Below are 18,253 nucleotides of genomic sequence, written 5' to 3' on the forward strand. Positions count from 1 at the left end.
TGTACGTAATTTAAATTTAGTATAGTGATCGATTGCTCCTGTGTGATCGCAATTAGAAGGTATTTTAAGGTAGTTAGGGTATTTTAAAGTATTTTTTAAAGACTATAATATTTGGTTGTTTTTAATAGTAAATTAATTTCAAAATATATACTATTTGTTCTATAAAATTTTTTGTTGCTAAGTATTTTTTCTTAATGGAATTAGAAAACTTTAATTTTATCTTTTTTAATGAAATTGAATAACAGTTTATATTATATTTTCGGTAAAATGCAGTTTATTTTGGATCCTTACAAAGATGTAATTTACATAAAAGGAAATATAAAATGTCATATAAAAACAAATAAAAAAGAAATTTAGCAGATATCAATGATATTCCTAAATATCAATACTGAAAAGAAACATCAGACATGCTAAAAGGAACATAAATATGATTCATGTAGGGAATCACAATGACTATATAATAGCACCTGAAATCAAATACATGTAATTCTACTTGTAATGTAAACCAATAGTAATTAAAATTATTTTCTAATTATTAATAAACTTAAAATATCATTTAAATAATATAATTACACATTATTAAAAAAAAATAATAAAAATACCATACTTAACTGCTGAATAAGTATTCAAATTTTATTGCTTATTATAATAAATAACAAATTTTGATTACAGTTCATACATAAATTTTAAGAGAGCAAACGTCTATGACAATAAAAATAGTATTTTAGTGATAACGTAAAATAATTGCAGTTAAAAAATATTTCGATATTTATTTTAGTATAATTTTGTAAAGTATTTTATAGTATTTAATATTATATTATTTAAAATTATTGTACATTAAGATTTTTTTAAGTAATGTGAAAAGGAATATAGAAAGTATTTTTTAAGAAACGTGCAGAAAGTTAAACAAAACTTCTGTGAAATATTTTACATATAATATGTATGTAAAAACATTATATACAGACATAATTCTCTTTATTTTCAGTAGAAAATACATTTGATAATACTTTCTTATTTTTCTTATTTTTTCTTGCTACATTCCATTGTTCTTATTTGTAATCATAATGTCTGATTATTTTACAAATTATTTTAAATAAATGCTACTCAGATATAAAAATTACATTTGTAACACTTAATCATTCGCATTCATTCTTAATATCATTACAAAAATCAGAAATTTTCTCTACAATACAAAAATCTTGTTCAATTAACTCTAAAAGAAAACTATAGTAATTATATATACTGCAATACATAGATGACTTTTTTGTTCCTTAAAATATTAACCAGTATTCAAATAAAAACTTGAACTAAAAAATTGAATGCATATTGACGCATCACGTTTGTACAAAAATGAAGAAATTTTTACCAGAGAGTATGTGCACAGAAATCCAGATCATCAGTGATTAATGATATTGTAATACATGGAAAAATCTATAACTAATATAAATAGAAACAGCTGAGTATTTGGTATAAATATATAATTAAAATTTTCTATGCACATATAATAAACAGAACCTAGTAATTTTTAATCTTTCCTAGTAAAAAGATTCTCTAATAAGTCTAGTAATACAATACTTTTCATGATGTAAACAATGACATAAATAATATAACAATTTATTTATATCATTGTCTTTGTTTCTTTAATATATTTAGTACTAAAATTGGAATTAGAACTATTACAGTTTGTATTGAATTAATATTTCTTGAAAAATAAAACTTGTACAGTATTCGAATTTTGAAGACCTTTATGTTTGTGTGATCTATCCAAAAATTCAGATCATTTATAAAAGGTGACTTATTTATTTAAGTGAATGTTCTACTTTTAAAGACCGAAAAAATGTCAACTTTGGAATTTTTACATTTTTTACACATTTAGTGTTTTAAAAACATATTTTGGAAGTAGTGAATTTTAGCCAAATTTAAAAAATTGACAAATTTACTATTGGATCAATATTACAAGTCTTACTTTTTACAGCTTATAGAAGTCGCAAGTTTTAAATAGCAAATTTCATATTATTAATTAGCACCATATTGTGTAAAAAAGTAACTATATGTGCAAGGATTAAGATAAATCTACATTTAATCATTTCTGCTGATTAATTGTAAATTGTGCTTAATTAGTACCATCATTTTGAAAGAATTTTCAGACAAAGTGTGATGGACGATACAGCTATGATATGTAATCTCTGATTATCTATGATATTAATAGTAATGGATCATAATTTTTACTTTTAAAATATCAATAACTATATATACATTTCTTCACAGGAAACTTTCAAAAATGTCTTAAAGTAGCCTATTTAAAGTATCATATCTCTTTACAGTTAATGAAGTATATAAAAATATATTGAAACTAGCTAGAAAAATTTCAGTAATAGTAAAAGTATTGCACAATAACAATTCTACTTAACATGTATTAATATATGATATTTCTGGAAAGACATATGTAACTCAGTAATACATTGTATATAGATTGTACTATAATATTGGACGAAATTAGTATACCAACAAGTTTAAGCACCAAGAAATCATTGAAAATTGATAATAGTATACAAAAGAATGCTTTGGTATAATTATAAATTCCTAAAAAGCTTTCTCACAAATAGTAAAGTCATTTTTATTTTTTTCTTTATTTAAACATAATATTAATCTTTTTGCCAATTTTAGCAAAAGTTATCAAGCATTATTTAACTATTAGAAAATCATAATGATTCAATTTCATTAATGGCTGGTAAACTTGAGATGTTAAACTTTAATGATATCATAATAAAGTTACGTTTGTGCATTACTATACCGATTATATTAAAATATCCTTGTTGCTATAATTGTTTGTTTTGGAATTGTATACAGTACGATTGATATGTAATCATGACTTAAAATTTTAAATCATATAATAAATTTTATATTAATACGTAAACGTAGGGTTAATATATTCTTATTTCTACTCTTATCTTGTCCATATAATTTCATTATTAACATCAAATATGACTGCATATATGCCCATTTACAACCATAACAGTAAAATAATTCCTTATTATAACTAAATAAAACTATAGTAAACTCACTGATAATTAAACTATAAGTTATTAAGTATATCAATATACACAAATAAAATTAGATCAGTATCAGTATTCGAAATGATAATAATATTAATGATGTATTACTATAGATCCGCGAATAGAAAGACTAACTTGCAACTTTAAATGATTAAAAATGAAAAATTTTCTAAAAAAAAACTGTATGGTTTAAATGGCAGTTATAATGCTGTTATTAACAAGTCTATAATACCTTATAATTTTTAAACTTGTGCAATATTCATTATAGAAACTAGTAATTATGAAATATTATACAACTTGTAAAGATTTTTTGTTGCTCCTCTTTATAAGAGGTACAGCTGCCCATAATGCAGTGCCAAGAATAAGTATAATACCAAATGCTAGAAATATGGGTTTATATGATCCTATTGTTTCAAATATAACGCCACATATAGGTGGACCAATTAATTGAAGAACTCCATTAACAAATAAAGATATCCCATATGACGAGCTAAGTTTTTCTGTGCCAAGCATATCTGCTAAAATTACCGTTGTGATACCAATGTACATGCCTGAAGACAATCCAAACAATGCACAAAAGAAAGAAAGCATTGTATAACTTGTTGCCATAGGTAATAATGCCAAAGCTATTCCACTAGTACCCAGGCCACCAACGAAATAATAATACTTTGGCACAAAGTCGATATCTGATAATGAAGCACCACTGATTCGCCCAACTAAATCAAGAGCAGAAACAATTGATAAAAGTAATGCTGAAGAATTCTTATCAAATCCTTGTGAAATAGCATATGAAGGCAGTAAGATCATAAAATTGGTATTGCTGATAGCTGAGGTAGAGTTTGAAATGAGAATTACTAAATAAATTGGATCTCTAAGTACACTCAAGTCAAAGAATTGTCGTTTATTTTTTACTTCAACCTTAGTCAACGATGTTCCAGATATTGATTTTTCTGACAATTCTCCTAGTTCTCTTTTCGAACTTTCAAACAACTTCTCGTCTCTGTTCTTACTCAACGATGTGTTATTCAACTCTAGCTTTTCATTTTTTAATTTATTGGAAGTTACAAGAACTTCAGAAGTATTACTTTCTCTTCGTAAAGAATTCACGTTTTGACAATTTACAGTATCTTCTTTCTCTTTGTTCAAACTAGGACCTTTTTCAAAAGTATTTTTTTTCTTTGCTTCATCGTCTTTATCCTCATTTTTATCTTTCAAACAAGGATTTACTTTAGAGTTATTCATTATACTTTCAGTTTCAGAACTTTCTTCTTTCTTTGATCTTGTATTGCTGCATGATGTTTCATTCTCAATCGTGCTGGATGCTTTGAAAAGATCCAAAATTTAATTTAATTTTACAACTCATCTCAAAAAATTATCTTTTCAGTGTCATAAAAATATTCAAATTTAAAATATTTCAAATGTGCACATTATATGTACAATATAATATATATTGTTAAATACCCATTCAGTTTTCATAGTTCTGATTCATTTAGATTGTTATGTTTCTTAATAGTGTATCAATTAAACAATACTAAGTTACCTGTTAGTTTTTTTTTATGGGGGACTGGTTCATCTATAGTTAATCCTTGATTATCAATTCCTCCTTCTACTGGTACCATGATCATGTGTTGTTCAACAGGATGGTATAGTAAACCACATACCAATGTATTTAATGTGAGTGCACCCATGATTAATACTGCACCTCTAAAAATGCAATGAAAATGTAACACTTTTAAATTTCTGAAAATATGCATTTTAACTATTTTAACTATAGTGATATTGGATCATATTTGATTAAATTTTTTTAAGTGACATAAATTATACACATGCTATTCAATATATAAAGATACATTACCTATATCCAAAACAGTCAAGAAGATACTGTAGAAAAGGTGGTAACACGATAGTTCCAATTGCACTACCAGAGATGCACAAGCCATTTGCGAAACCTCGAAGCCTTTCAAAATATGAAGTTACAATATACACTGTTGGTGGAAATGTTAGTCCAGCACCAATTCCAACCATCAAGCCATAGCTGTATTCATAAAATTATAAAATTATTAGCTCTCTTTTTTTTTTAAATATCTAATTTTACTATTACAATAAATTGTAGTGATAATGAATAAATTTTTAAATGATAAAAGAAACATTTTTTTTGTTTAATAAATAATATGTCCGATCACCTTTATTTTTTGATGATAAAGTTTTAGAAAAGATTGTGGGCGCCTGTAAAAGAGCAATCTGTCACACATGTTATTCACTTAAAAGTGTATAAGTGAGTAAATTTTTTTAAAAAATTTTAATAAACAAATTGATTATTTTTTAAATTTTCTTATAAATGCTTTACAAAAATTTTTCTACTATTACACCAAAATACATGTGTAGTAAGTATGTATTTGGGATGCATTCATTTCAAAAATTACATTGATGTACAGTGGGTTGCTATTCACTAGGCGTTCGTAATCTTTACTTTTAAAGTTTCCTTACTAGAAATTTAAGAGAGAGTGAATATTTATCTATTAAACAAAAAATGTTGTTTTCATAATTTTTTTATTTTATCAAAATAAAAATGTCAAGGTTCTTAAGATGATTTTATTATACCTAACGTATAAATAGGAAACTGAATTAGCAAAGTAACTCAGCATCATCCCGCTAGCTGCAAACGCGCCGCCGATGATAGTCACTGTTTTGTAGGAGTACCTAGTTGATAAAATGCTGGATAGTGGACCTATAAGATATCATTTATTTTATCTAATCTTAATATTGTATTGAAAGAGCAAAATATGATTTTAAATAGTGAAACTATGATGTGTCATGTATATCTGAGAATTTACTTGAAAGTTTATTTTATTTACAAACATCTATAGGTTAGAAAAAATGCAGTGACTTTCCTTCATAAGTCTACAAAAATTTATGTTAAATTTCAACAAATTATTCATTGAAAGTTTTTAAAAATGTGGAAGGACGGTGTTTAACAGTGACGTAATGATCTAATTTAATTTATAGCATAAACAATCATTATATAGTTTATTAATTTTAGTAGCTATAACAGCAATATGAGATGAGACATCTTATTACTTCTCATTTAATTTGCAATGAGAAAATATATGAATGTAAAAATTGGCTTACCTAAAGAGTTGTATAAAAAGTAGCATAAAGCTGGCATCCATGAGGCGGCGGTAGAAGTGGATTTGAAAACGTGAAGAAATTCGACGAAGAGGACACCAAACGATTTCACGGTACCCGGAATAAGGAGGTTCACGACAAGAGCTGAAGAAAGGACGACCCATCCCCATCCTCCATCCGGCGGGACTAATTTCGTTTTTACACTCTTCGTCGTCATGTTAGCGTGGAGAATGTGGTGAAAAGCACTCAATTAGATTGATCTGTAATTATACGAAACATGACATTAGATAGTTACAGATATAAAGTATATTAAACAATGGTCCTTGTATAAATGGTCCAGACCTGATCAATTAAGCGGGTAAAGGTAGCGCTCTCTTATTGGAGTTAAGAATAGTAGCGCGCCCTATTTTACCGACAGCGATAATTCGATATTTTTAAATTATCAACAAAAAATGTATTTCAAAAATGACGCAACTCAAGCAAGCTTTTCAGGAAAAGTGAAAAATTATTTGAAAGATTATACAAAAAATATTTTACTCGCTTCTATTAAATGAATCCTACAATCTTCATTATTATATTTTTACAAAAATGTTTAAAAAGTCAGGGTAAGAAATATTAAAAAAAACTATATTTAAACTTTATAGATTTCACTAGACGAAATTCACGAAGCTTTATAACTCATTGATTTTCTCCATTCATTTGCCCCATTGTACGATGCGCAGGTGGAATACTTGTAGTGAACGTGAAGAAAGGGATAATCCTTTTTGTTGTCAAATTTGTAGTCAATAAAACCATAAATAAGATTTTAGAATTAATAAACATAGCTGTTAAATAATCAATAGAATACAGAAAAATAATATAATTTTCTAGATAATAATCAGTAAATATAGAGCCCTACGCAATGAGAAAATTCTATTTTATAATCGGAATCCATTACTATTACAATAGTCCATGTAATTCAAATGCCTGTCAACAATAACTAGGAAGTCTTCTGGTCAAAATTGTCCATTGTTCTCAATGTTCCTTTAATATCCAGCCTAAAGGATAAAACTACAGTACTTCAATTACTATAAAACAGAAAATACCGAACGCCTAAGATAGTAATTTAGTTTTTCTCCTTGTGTCGTAAAACTAATAACATGCTTAACACGTTCAATTGTCCCATACATCATACGTAACGCAAGCTGTCCGTTTTCTGCGATATTGAATAAATTTCTTGAAATAATTGGTACGAATGTAATACTTCACATAAAATATGAGCCATGTATACCAAACTAATAATATATGAATATCATAAATATAACCATGTTAAAATTTCTATCTTCATTGTATTTCTTACATCGGTTAACAAATAATTAAATAATTGATGTTTTAAATTGTGTTTCACGAAGTATATACGTATTCTGTCTTATGAAGATAACAGTAGTCAATGTGAAATGTACCATTTACCATAATACACCATGAAATTTCAGAATATAAGTATAAACAAAATTTCTACGTTCTGGTATGTAGGACAAGGCTGAAGTATGAAGTGAACGTGATATAGCTATGTTTCTCTAGGAAAACAAAACATATCGCGTTATTTCTTGCATTATTTATATACGTACATATATTAGTACTATACTCCCTTCCATCTTCCAAGTTATTTTATTTGCAAAAGGAATATGGTGATAGGTTCATGTAATTATTTATAATTTTTCATGAAATTAGTCATACTAAACGGTAGCAAAAATAGTTTATACGTAATGCCATAATTACACGACACATATCCACAGACCCATATGCAATTGAATGGAATAGTCACGTGGCGGCGCGCACGCATCTGCGTACGCGTCTGCGCATGCGCACTAAAAAAAGAGAATGACAGATTTTACTCGAACTTTTCAAACAAATTTCGCATTGTGCAATTGCATTTGTCATACGAACGCATACTATCCCAATTACATAACTTATTTTATCTTTCGTAAGTCACGTAAGGAATATTCCGATAGATCTTTTCAGTTATTTTTTCCCATTTCGCGAAAATTTTATGAAATGAATATTTAACAATTATACTATGTGTAATTTATATAGTAGATCGTTATTTGAATTTATATTAAGATAATTCAATAAATTGACGTGCCTCTTGTACCAAATACAATAGCTCATAGGTATACTGTAGGTATCTATATATTAGTTAATTGGTGTGGTATTTTTAAACTAATAACCAGGTGTGCAATAAATGAGCCATTAGATTGTAAATACAGTTATTGGTTATTTTCAATTATTGTACTAATTATCCCCAATTATAGTATAGTGTACATTGTAGTTCTATACAAACTACTATCCATTAATATCATCACACAAAGATTAATTCAGTTGAAACGTTTTGCTGACTTGTCTTGCAAATAGCAGGCATACATTATTGTAAGTAATATGATAATCAAAGCTTTCAAAGAACTGATTAATTTGAGGAAGTTAGAATTATCTTTGAAATTTATTATAATATAATCTGATTAGGAAAAATATTCGTGATAAATATTGTTTCTGTTGAAGGATATAATTTGTGTATTCAACGAAGAATATGGTAGAATTCTGTAAATTTTCTCAGTAATAAAAAAAGAATATTAAAAAAAGGAAGAAAACATGAGGAACTTTTGACCAGTTTCTGTAACATAATTTCACAACTAAAATTAAAAAATTCAATTTTTTAATTAGATTGATAATTTAACTTTTATACTTTCATAGATATAAATTTATTGTAGAACATTCGACATTCATTATATGTAGTTATACAAATTATTGCACAAATAAGATCGATAATTTCATAGAACACAGTTTCGAGATCATATCACTATATGCTAAACGTATTACTATTAAAAATAAAGAAATCTTATGGTATTAGAAAAATGATTTAAACAAGAAATATCACGTGAGTGTATTATGTCAGGTATTTTATTTTTGTAAAGGGGATTATCAACATTGTCAAGTTTATGATATGTGCCCCATTTTTTACACAATATTAGATATTTTCCAAATTCAATAACAATTACTTTTATCCGCGGTAATGATTTTTAACGCTAACAATTAAAATGAAGTAAGATAAGATTTATAACACATTAGAAATTTTGATTTTTACAGTAATTGAATTCCTTAGTAAAATAGAAAGTACATCTTCTGTAGCATTGCACCCATTGTCGTGAATATACTTAATGATTATCAGTGTAACAATGCCTTTTGTAAATTTATGAACCTTTCTGTGTATTTATTAAAATGATTATCATTCAGTTGCATGTTAATGAAGAGCACAGAATATAACATTCAGAGTATTCCAGTGGATTAATATATGTACACCCCCGTTCATAAATATTAGGACACTTGCAGAAAATCGAAGTATACCTAATAAACCATTAAAAAATGATTAAAGCTTGCTTGGAACGGTAGACTATAAAGAACTAATATGTTCAACGTCTCAACAAATATCTCACCAATTACACGTATAATAAGGTTACATGTTTTCTTTATTTTCATATATTATTAGATACTTTATTTTTCTATTCCTATTTTGATATTCCTATCAGATACCTATTTCATTATGTCTAATACGTCGTTATTTAACTATATTCTATTAACAGTTTCAGGAATCCGATTTAAACTTTGCACTATTTAATTCCATCCAAATTCCTTCAATAAGATCTTTTAAAATTCTTGCAAATTGTTTTTTGCAAGACTTTGTCCTGTATTTTTGATCATCATCTTATACGATCTAATTAATTTATCGATTAATTATTTGTCTAACAATCTAGAACAATTGTCGTGTTCTATACAAGTTTAGCAAGTGTTCTAATATTTATGAACCTGTTAACGAGGTATTATACATATTTTAATACATACTCTTTTAAATGCACATTTATAACATATTCCCCATTTCGCCACAATAGTTAATTTAGATATTACAGATTTTCTAACATACTATGCATAGTTTCGGAATCTAGCGTTACTTTAGATTGATCCGTTGGCGATGTCGCATGCAGAATGCCTTACGCACTTGCCTGTCCGGAATAAATGCAATTTTCATTAGAATACGCGTTCAATGAAACTGTAAGGTAAACGTGCTTCGGTTACAATTGATGATTACGTGAAGTAAACAACAAAGACACGATTTCTATATTTACGTGCAACGAACGCACAACGGCCTAATAAAAATAGATGAACTTTGATGCAATCGTGACAAACACAGCACTCGAACCCGTAACAAATAGAAATTTATTCCATGCCATTTCAAATAACTGTATACCACTATATTTAAATTGCATTAGAATATTCAAAGTGGATAAATCGAATGTAAGGAATATAGCCATTCGTGAACATTTTCGAGCATCCTACAAAACGCCTAAGTTTCTTGAAACAAGAAATTTGAAATTTTTTAAAACATAAATCCACTCTTTTTCCTTTTTTCAAAGATAAAATGCTTGAGAATTTCCATCACATCGGCAGCCACGTCATACATCCCTGAAGGCCCCTATACGCGTTGAAACATGTTGCGATGCATGCATCGATACTTAGGATTCACGATACATGTTACAATTTACGTAATTCGGTATCGGCAAATCGGCATCAGAAACAACTTGTATCGATTATGCGAGGAATTAGAATCCCGGTCTTAGTCGGTGAGCAAGGCTCAATTGGAGCGCAGGTTTCAACTTACAGAGGGTGGCACCGATACCGAATATAATTTGCAGTAGATTTTCATCATTGTATTTTGTTTCTCGATCCTTAGACGAACTTCATATATTAATAGATATTGAAAAGCAGAATCATCCGTATGCAAATAATTCTTAGAATCATTCGGTTCGTTCGTTTTCAATTCTTACAATAAAACGCTAAAACGATTGAGAAAATTTGTTCCTCTTGATTAGCTATCTTCCTGCCTGGTTCTGTTCAATGTACAATTTTCGCTCTTTATGATCAACCTCCTATTATCGATAATAATACCGTAGTTGGAAAATAATCGGGCATTTTGAAACACTTGTTCCAACGTTATCATACCATAAACTGAAACTGATGCAGATTTCCAGGTGTCGATGTAATACGACACGTTTCAACGCTTATACGAGGCCTTTAAATACACAGTAAGTTAACGGCAAGTTATCGAACAAACATATTTTCGTCGAGACGTTTTAACATGTTAAATGCAGGAAGTTAGTAGGGAAATTCGATGAGAACAAATTTCTGTCCAAAATCCGCGCTGACGAAGACCAAATAAATTTATAATCCGTACGTGACGGCATTCAAATAATAATTGGTCACCTTTTCCGCGAATGAGAAATGGTTTTCAGTGGCAACACGAGACTTTAATTACCACGAAGCAATTGACGCTTCGCTAAACGTACTTGAACGTGTTAAAATTGCGCGTCAATGGAGCAAGCGTAGAGATGTCCTAATAAACACTTTTTCAATATTTGCGTTTTTATCCTGCCTCGCTCGTCACGCGTCATGTCATCGATTTCGTCAAAGAAAAAAAAAAGAGAGAGAAAGAAAGAGAATCCCATTAATTATTACTGTAATAACGTGACATAATGCGTAGAAATTCTAGTTGAAAAAACATGGAAACGGAGTCGAAAAAGTCTTCGAATTTTTACCAAAATGAACCCGGGTGAAGACGATGGTATTTATAGATATCCGTATTGAGCAATATCAGCAAAAGTACGGTATAACCTGCAGGACTTGTTTTTGCATAAAGAGCCATAAGCTGTAAGAGGTGCAAAGTCGAGATATTTAAGAAGTTCTTTACATTCTTAGAGGTCTGTTTCAGCGTCACTTAACGTCGGTCATTTTAGAATCGTCGTATTGCTCGAGGCATTGCCGCTAACTTTAACTACAGTGGTATTTCCTCCTCTAACGTTATTTGACCTTTATGAAAACGATTCAAGAACCTCGTGTAACGAGACAAATAAATAAAAGCTTACGCTACTCAGATAATCTTATTGCCACCGTTTTCTTTCTCACGTTTTTCCACGAATAGTATCATATTTCCTCGGCTAATTTATCGATATTAATAGCACAACCAACAGCTAATATTTATTTATTTTATTATTATTATTATTCTTGCGTTAGGATTTCGCCCATTGCAAGCTTCGATAATAAACGAGTTGCAAATATATGTAAATAAATAAGTAGTAATATTACCAAAGTATATGAGTATAAGATATACGTATAAGTAAGAATCTTACTTTGGTATAGTGACGATGATACTATCTGCGCGAATCTTATTCCTATTCTTATTACTAGCAATTAATAATAACACATTGCCATAAATGAAGATATGCTATCTTAGTACTCGAGGCAAATTGCACTAATTCTCATTGCCATCTATACGAAACAGTACAGTCTTCATAGATGCCCTTCAGTGTTCGCTTTCATAATTTGCCTAGTGTTTTTATTTATGTATGTTTCTGGTCTAAATTAACTATATATTGAGCAGCCTTTAAGGTTATGTTCGATCGATTCTGACTTTTTCCTGTCACATATTTGGCATAGAGCCAAATACCTTCATCTATATAATATTATGGTACTTCGTTTATTCTGTTGATTTTCGATTGTTTTCTTCTTGTCGTATTAGAATCTAGAATTTTTTTAAATTATTAACAGCTAATTTATTGATATTTATGCTAGAATCAATATAAATATAATAAATTCACGTTTCTAAATTTGTATTCCAAAGTACATATTCCTAGATAAATTAATTAATTGAAAATTTATATTCTACGAATTTTGTGAATTTGCAGGAAGTTCGATCTTTCGTAGAATATTTTTGTATAATACGACCTTGGAAAGTATTATGGCACCTATTTCGTATGTTAAAGTAATTATGTAAAACCTTGACGCGGTATAACCGTTATAAGGAACCGAGACTGTTTCGTCTAGAATTTATGAAACAGTATATTATAGTAAAACAAAATTTCGATAACAATAATGGTACTGAGAACAACGAAAAAGTGATGTTAAATTGTAAATAACTTTACGATAAAAGTGGCATCGAATGTCGATTTGAATATAAACGTCAATTCCATATGCATTACGTGGAACAGAAAAAAATGGCAATGAATGGTACTTACAAATGTTAATAACGAGGGAGAAAAATGTTACTACAGAAATGGCAATAAATGGTAAAAAAATTGATAACAAAAGGAAGAAATATTGCTGTAAAGGAGTGACAATAAATGCTACAGACATTGATGGCAAATCGAAAAAGTATTACAATAAAAAAGATGTTGCAATAACAAATTGTACTAAATAATAAAAAAATAATTTATGTTACGGGAAATGATATTAAATAATAAAAAGTGGTATGGTATGATATTTATACAAATCCTTTTTTTTTTCAAACACAGATAAAGTATTATAGGTCGAATAAAAGAATGTTTTATACTCTGATTATAATAATGTGCATTTCACTTTTGATATTTTATATATTTTTAGCATTTGTGCATCTCTTTGTTTATATTTGTTTATATTTTATATTGTTCATATATAGTATGTTCATGTATAGTTTATATTGTTCATATTTTTGCACACTTATAGCCATCGTGAATGCATAAGAATATTCCAGCCTAATAATAAAAATCGCTCTACTCACTAAAACAACCGGGGAATCATTAGTATGAATCGTTTTATAGCATCAATCAGGTAAACAGAAATAAAGAAGTACTATAGTGGCTAGTTAAATTGACTTGTTATTCCTGTGATACTGTAATAAATATCAACTTTAAGACAGGCATTAAGAAAAAATAAAAGACACAGGTAATGGGTATAAAAGCCAAAGTGACATGAAAAACGATCCCTTAATTAGTTTAAGCAATGTGGTAAACAAAATAAAGAGGCAATCACTTGTTTGAAAATCACAAATCAATGAAATATTGCAACAACAAAAATGACACTAAATGGTAACAAAATTATATAAATACAGTAATAATAGATTTGATACCAAAAATGGTATTAGATAATAAAAAAAATGGTACCTAGTAAGATACCTATATTGCAATCATAAGAAATGACGCCTTAATACTCAAGAAAAGAATATGGCAACTCTGAGAAATGGTATCAAGCAATTAAAAAAAATATATTACATTGATTGAGCAGAAACAATGATTTATTGCCACAACAAAAATGGCAATGAATGGAAAAACAACACCGAATAGAAGATGGAAGTACCGGAATAGCAAATTGATGAATTAAAAATGTGATGTTAATAGAAAATATTCTCGTGGGAATTATAGTTTCATTATTTTTGTAGTTGTATAATTTCTAATTCTTTTGCAAGGAAAATCAAAGGATCATAAACGGTTGAATAATGGGAAAAGGAAATAATAAATGTTTATTATATACTTTCCAATTTCCTCGCGATAAAAGTTAATGAATTAAAAATATGTATGTTTTAGTAGGAGAAAACCTTATAGAAACATTGGAATTTTTGTAATTCTATACCTTTTTATCCTTCTCTAACAAAAGAAGAAGAAAAACACTGTTGCAGAGCTATCAAGGGATTCTGTATTAATGACTATGATTTGCTTCGAAAAAAACCTTCGTAACATCATGAGCTATGCCGAAGATAGTCGTCGATTAAATTGCTTCTATAAACAGTAAAATTCGAAGATCCTCTCCCGCTAAAAATAATCTCTTCCACGAAATGTTATTCTACAATGGTGGTTTTCGTTACTTGTTACAGTCGAGAATTAATGGAAATATTCGTTATAACTAAACATGAAAATATAATAATGTTAACAATTTATGATAATAGAAATTCTGATGACGCATCTTTTCCTCGCGCGGATACGTGTCGCGTCCTGCTGAAAAAAATCATTTCTGCGCGAGGAAAATTTTAATGCAAATTGTTGGCTGACTTGAGTTATTGGATGATTATAATAACAACTACTGTGTGTGACTAATAAGTTACACGTAAAATCTCCTTGTTTATTCACACCGTATAAATGTTTGGAACGAAGCGAACGATATTTTCCTAATACGATTATTACCAAATAAATGTTATCAAATTATAGAAATAGCGTTGCAATACTAATTGTAATACTATTATAGCATCGATATTAACTACAATTTAACTATATTACTTGTGATGTTTTTATTTCTTGATTTCACACTAAGAAATATTTTTAATGTACGAGAATATCGTTATTTCTGAATATTATTCTAGAAAATGATTTAAACATCACTTTCGCGTAAAAATATCGATGCTGGCGAGAAAGCCGGCCAATCAATCATTTGCGAGAAAACAATATCGACTGCGACACAGTATCTTACCGTGAAATCTCAAATAACGTGTTCGCTTAATTACATAATTTGTTTGATAGTTTCTTTTTTTCTTGGAAGCTAAATTACAATTCTTGCATTTTTCTTTTGTAGAAATAATTAATAGGCAAATTATCGGCTTTTCACAATATTTAGTGATTTATTAACTTTTACCGTGAGAAGACTAAAGACTGTAATTTACTATTTCAATCGTTTAAATTGGACACTTCTTCGATTTCCATTTGCAAAGATTAAAAATTATACAATTACAAAATTTGTAACATTTTTACGAGAATTTTCTTTCACTAAAGACATATTTTCGATTTATTAATTTTTATCATAAATAACCCGAAATTACAAAATATAATATTAAATTAAATTACAAAGTACAAATTTGTCATTTCATTTTTTATTTCCTTCAAGCACAATTAAAAGTTGCAAAATTTTTACAATTCGTAAAAAGTACGAATGCAAATTGATAAAAATAAAAGTGGTGATTCGTAGTAATTCGATTGGAAATCTAAGATATGTAAAAATACTATCATTAGTCAAAGATTTAATCAATTTAAAATAGCTTTATGCACATCCAGTCGTTCTTCGAATAATTGGCGATCCCACTTTTTATACTTCAACTATATAATTTCAAGCAATCGTAATTACATATATGCTGACAAACAGCTGGTACGAGATTTTTAACTGAGTTCTTTCGAACAAGATTAGTTTCACGTGCAGCTATAGTAGATTGTAGAATTCACGTTACGTGCAGCCAAAGAAAAGTGAGTACTCGGGTCTCAATGACTTACATCTCTCGCACGCTATAACCAGGACCCGGAGCAAATTTTATTGGAAATAAAACTGAAAGATAACAACTTCAACTAACGAAACATAATTCAGCCGATTTATGATTTTTTCAAAGTGTAACTGTATTTCATGATATATCGAAATCAATTTTGATTACCTTAATTAGTGAATTTTTTAAAGCAAAATAACAAATAAACGTGAAGTTCCAAGTAAGAATGGAGGATAATTTCAAACAACGAATCACAATTAATGAACCAATTCGTTATTTCAACAAGTAATTTTATTTTAGATCTAACAAATTAAAATTAATATTAAAACGATGCAACGTATAAAGGTAGAGTTTTTAACGCTGTATGTTGCATCTATTGCAATCATAAACAATAAAACCCAATTATTTTAGAACGTAACAGCATTTGCTCTCAGAATTGTTCTCCTTTCAATTAGTCTTGGATATTAATTGCACTAGCCTGTGTATAGGCGCGAGGAAATTTGTATTTTTAACTCTCTTGGCATAATAGAATCAGATATTGTTACTTGGAAGCTTGTATTCCATTTTATTCAAATAAAAACAAAATAAAGATTTATTTCACTTTTGCTAGCGAAATAATGAAATAATTTAAACGAAGATAATTCTTTGATTCAAACAAACTAACCTATAATTATTTCAAAGTAACTTTGTGCCAGATAAAATGATCTTGAAATATTTAGCATATCTGTGTACGTATAACAATGGCCGTGCACCATTTTCAATATTTTCAAAACACAACACGTAATTCAAGAAAAGCAAAAATGTCACGTATCGACATTCATCACAGAATCGTAACTCTGTCGAGCCGTTCAAAATTTTATGAGCCTAGCGAGATGATTTAAAACGTAACAATATTTACACGATCGGGAAAACGCAGCGAAACCTGAAAAGCAGGATTTTACGTATTTTTTACGCGTAACATTCGTTTCACGTAAGTTTGACACGAATAATTGCAATGGCCAATCTATTTCCATTCACTTAAACAAATTAAATTCGCTTAAAGATTAAAACACGATCGAAAGTACATAATGTTATCATCATGGGTGATGGTTATCGTGGCGAAATTTCTTTAATTATACAAGCTATTGCATACTATAGTTATTAATCGAACTTTTCAAATAGTAACAAATATGAAATACTATATTAATAAAATTTTGGCAATTATAGAAGTTATTAAATATTATCGACAAAAATATCAAATACTATCTCTTTTAACAAAATTCCTAAAACCGTGAAATATACTAAATAGTATCCTTATCAATTATCGTTGTTACCAATCAGTTATATAAAATATCTAAAATTAAAAAAAAAAAATACCAAGTTCTATTATTCTGAAATTTCTTCAAATCGTACGAAAGAAATTATTAAATTAAACACATTATTTAAGTTAGATAAGAAATATGAATGACGGATGATAGACGTTTCCTACGTTAACGAACTATCCGAAACTGTCAAGCGATCGAATGTCAACCGCGTGGAAAAAATCGATTCGCGATTTAACGATTTCGCGAAGGCGGTGTCGAGATTATAGTCACATCCGAAAGATAAACGTGCACTGACCTGTAGAGGTTCCGCGACCTGTGCAAACGGTGGTCGGTCCACAACGCTCGGTGACACTAGTTTTCTTGTTTAGGCAGAGAAGGGCAGCCCGGCCGGAGGAATCTTCACGGGACGTTCACTATCATCGTGAGTCTTGAACTAGACTGTGCACAGGCACTGAAGAACTCGTTCCTTTCCCTCTTCCTTTTCTTTCAGTCCAGCTCAAGCTGGAGGCGGAGGGACACCCGAAGGTTGCCCTCGACTTTAACCAAACGAAAATGGTTAGCATATCGCAGCATCATAAATCGAAGCGTCTTCATTCGTGCAACAGCTTTCAACCACCGAACTAATAGATCACAGTCGGTGTCCTCCGTAAAATCTCTACATCAGCCACTGACAACCGTTTAGCAAATAGAAT

General features: G+C 29.0%; 1 protein-coding gene across 2 annotated transcripts; it reads right to left on the reverse strand.

Annotated features, from left to right (window-relative positions):
- Nucleotides 1-958: 958 nt before the first annotated feature.
- Nucleotides 959-18,092, reverse strand: LOC117216996 (monocarboxylate transporter 13-like). 2 transcript variants are annotated; one of them, XM_033464229.1, is made up of 6 exons: nucleotides 17,857-18,089; nucleotides 6,186-6,442; nucleotides 5,658-5,784; nucleotides 4,912-5,091; nucleotides 4,597-4,760; nucleotides 959-4,390 (listed from the first exon to the last, which is right to left on the reverse strand). In XM_033464229.1, the coding sequence occupies exons 2-6, from the start codon at nucleotides 6,397-6,399 to the stop codon at nucleotides 3,345-3,347; spliced, it is 1,731 nt and encodes a 576-aa protein (XP_033320120.1). In that variant the 5' UTR covers nucleotides 6,400-6,442; nucleotides 17,857-18,089; the 3' UTR covers nucleotides 959-3,344. The 2 variants fall into 2 exon arrangements, with proteins under 2 accessions (XP_033320120.1, XP_033320121.1); XM_033464230.1 differs by having other exon boundaries at nucleotides 3,345-4,378; nucleotides 17,857-18,092.
- Nucleotides 18,093-18,253: the final 161 nt, after the last annotated feature.

Source organism: Bombus bifarius, unplaced genomic scaffold, assembly GCF_011952205.1.
Source record: "Bombus bifarius isolate JDL3187 unplaced genomic scaffold, Bbif_JDL3187 scf7180000007974, whole genome shotgun sequence".
Lineage (NCBI taxonomy): Eukaryota > Metazoa > Arthropoda > Insecta > Hymenoptera > Apidae > Bombus > Bombus bifarius.

Excerpts from the sequence above, each read along its gene's own strand:
- LOC117216996 (XM_033464229.1), bottom strand. The coding sequence starts at position 6,399 with ATGACGACGAAGAGTGTAAAAACGAAATTAGTCCCGCCGGATGGAGGA. Across the intron at positions 5,785-6,185 it reads CTTTTTATACAACTCTTTAG|GTCCACTATCCAGCATTTTA; the intron begins GTAAGCCAATTT and ends GATATCTTATAG. Across the intron at positions 4,391-4,596 it reads CCATAAAAAAAAACTAACAG|ATCTTTTCAAAGCATCCAGC; the intron begins GTAACTTAGTAT and ends ATTAAATTTTGG.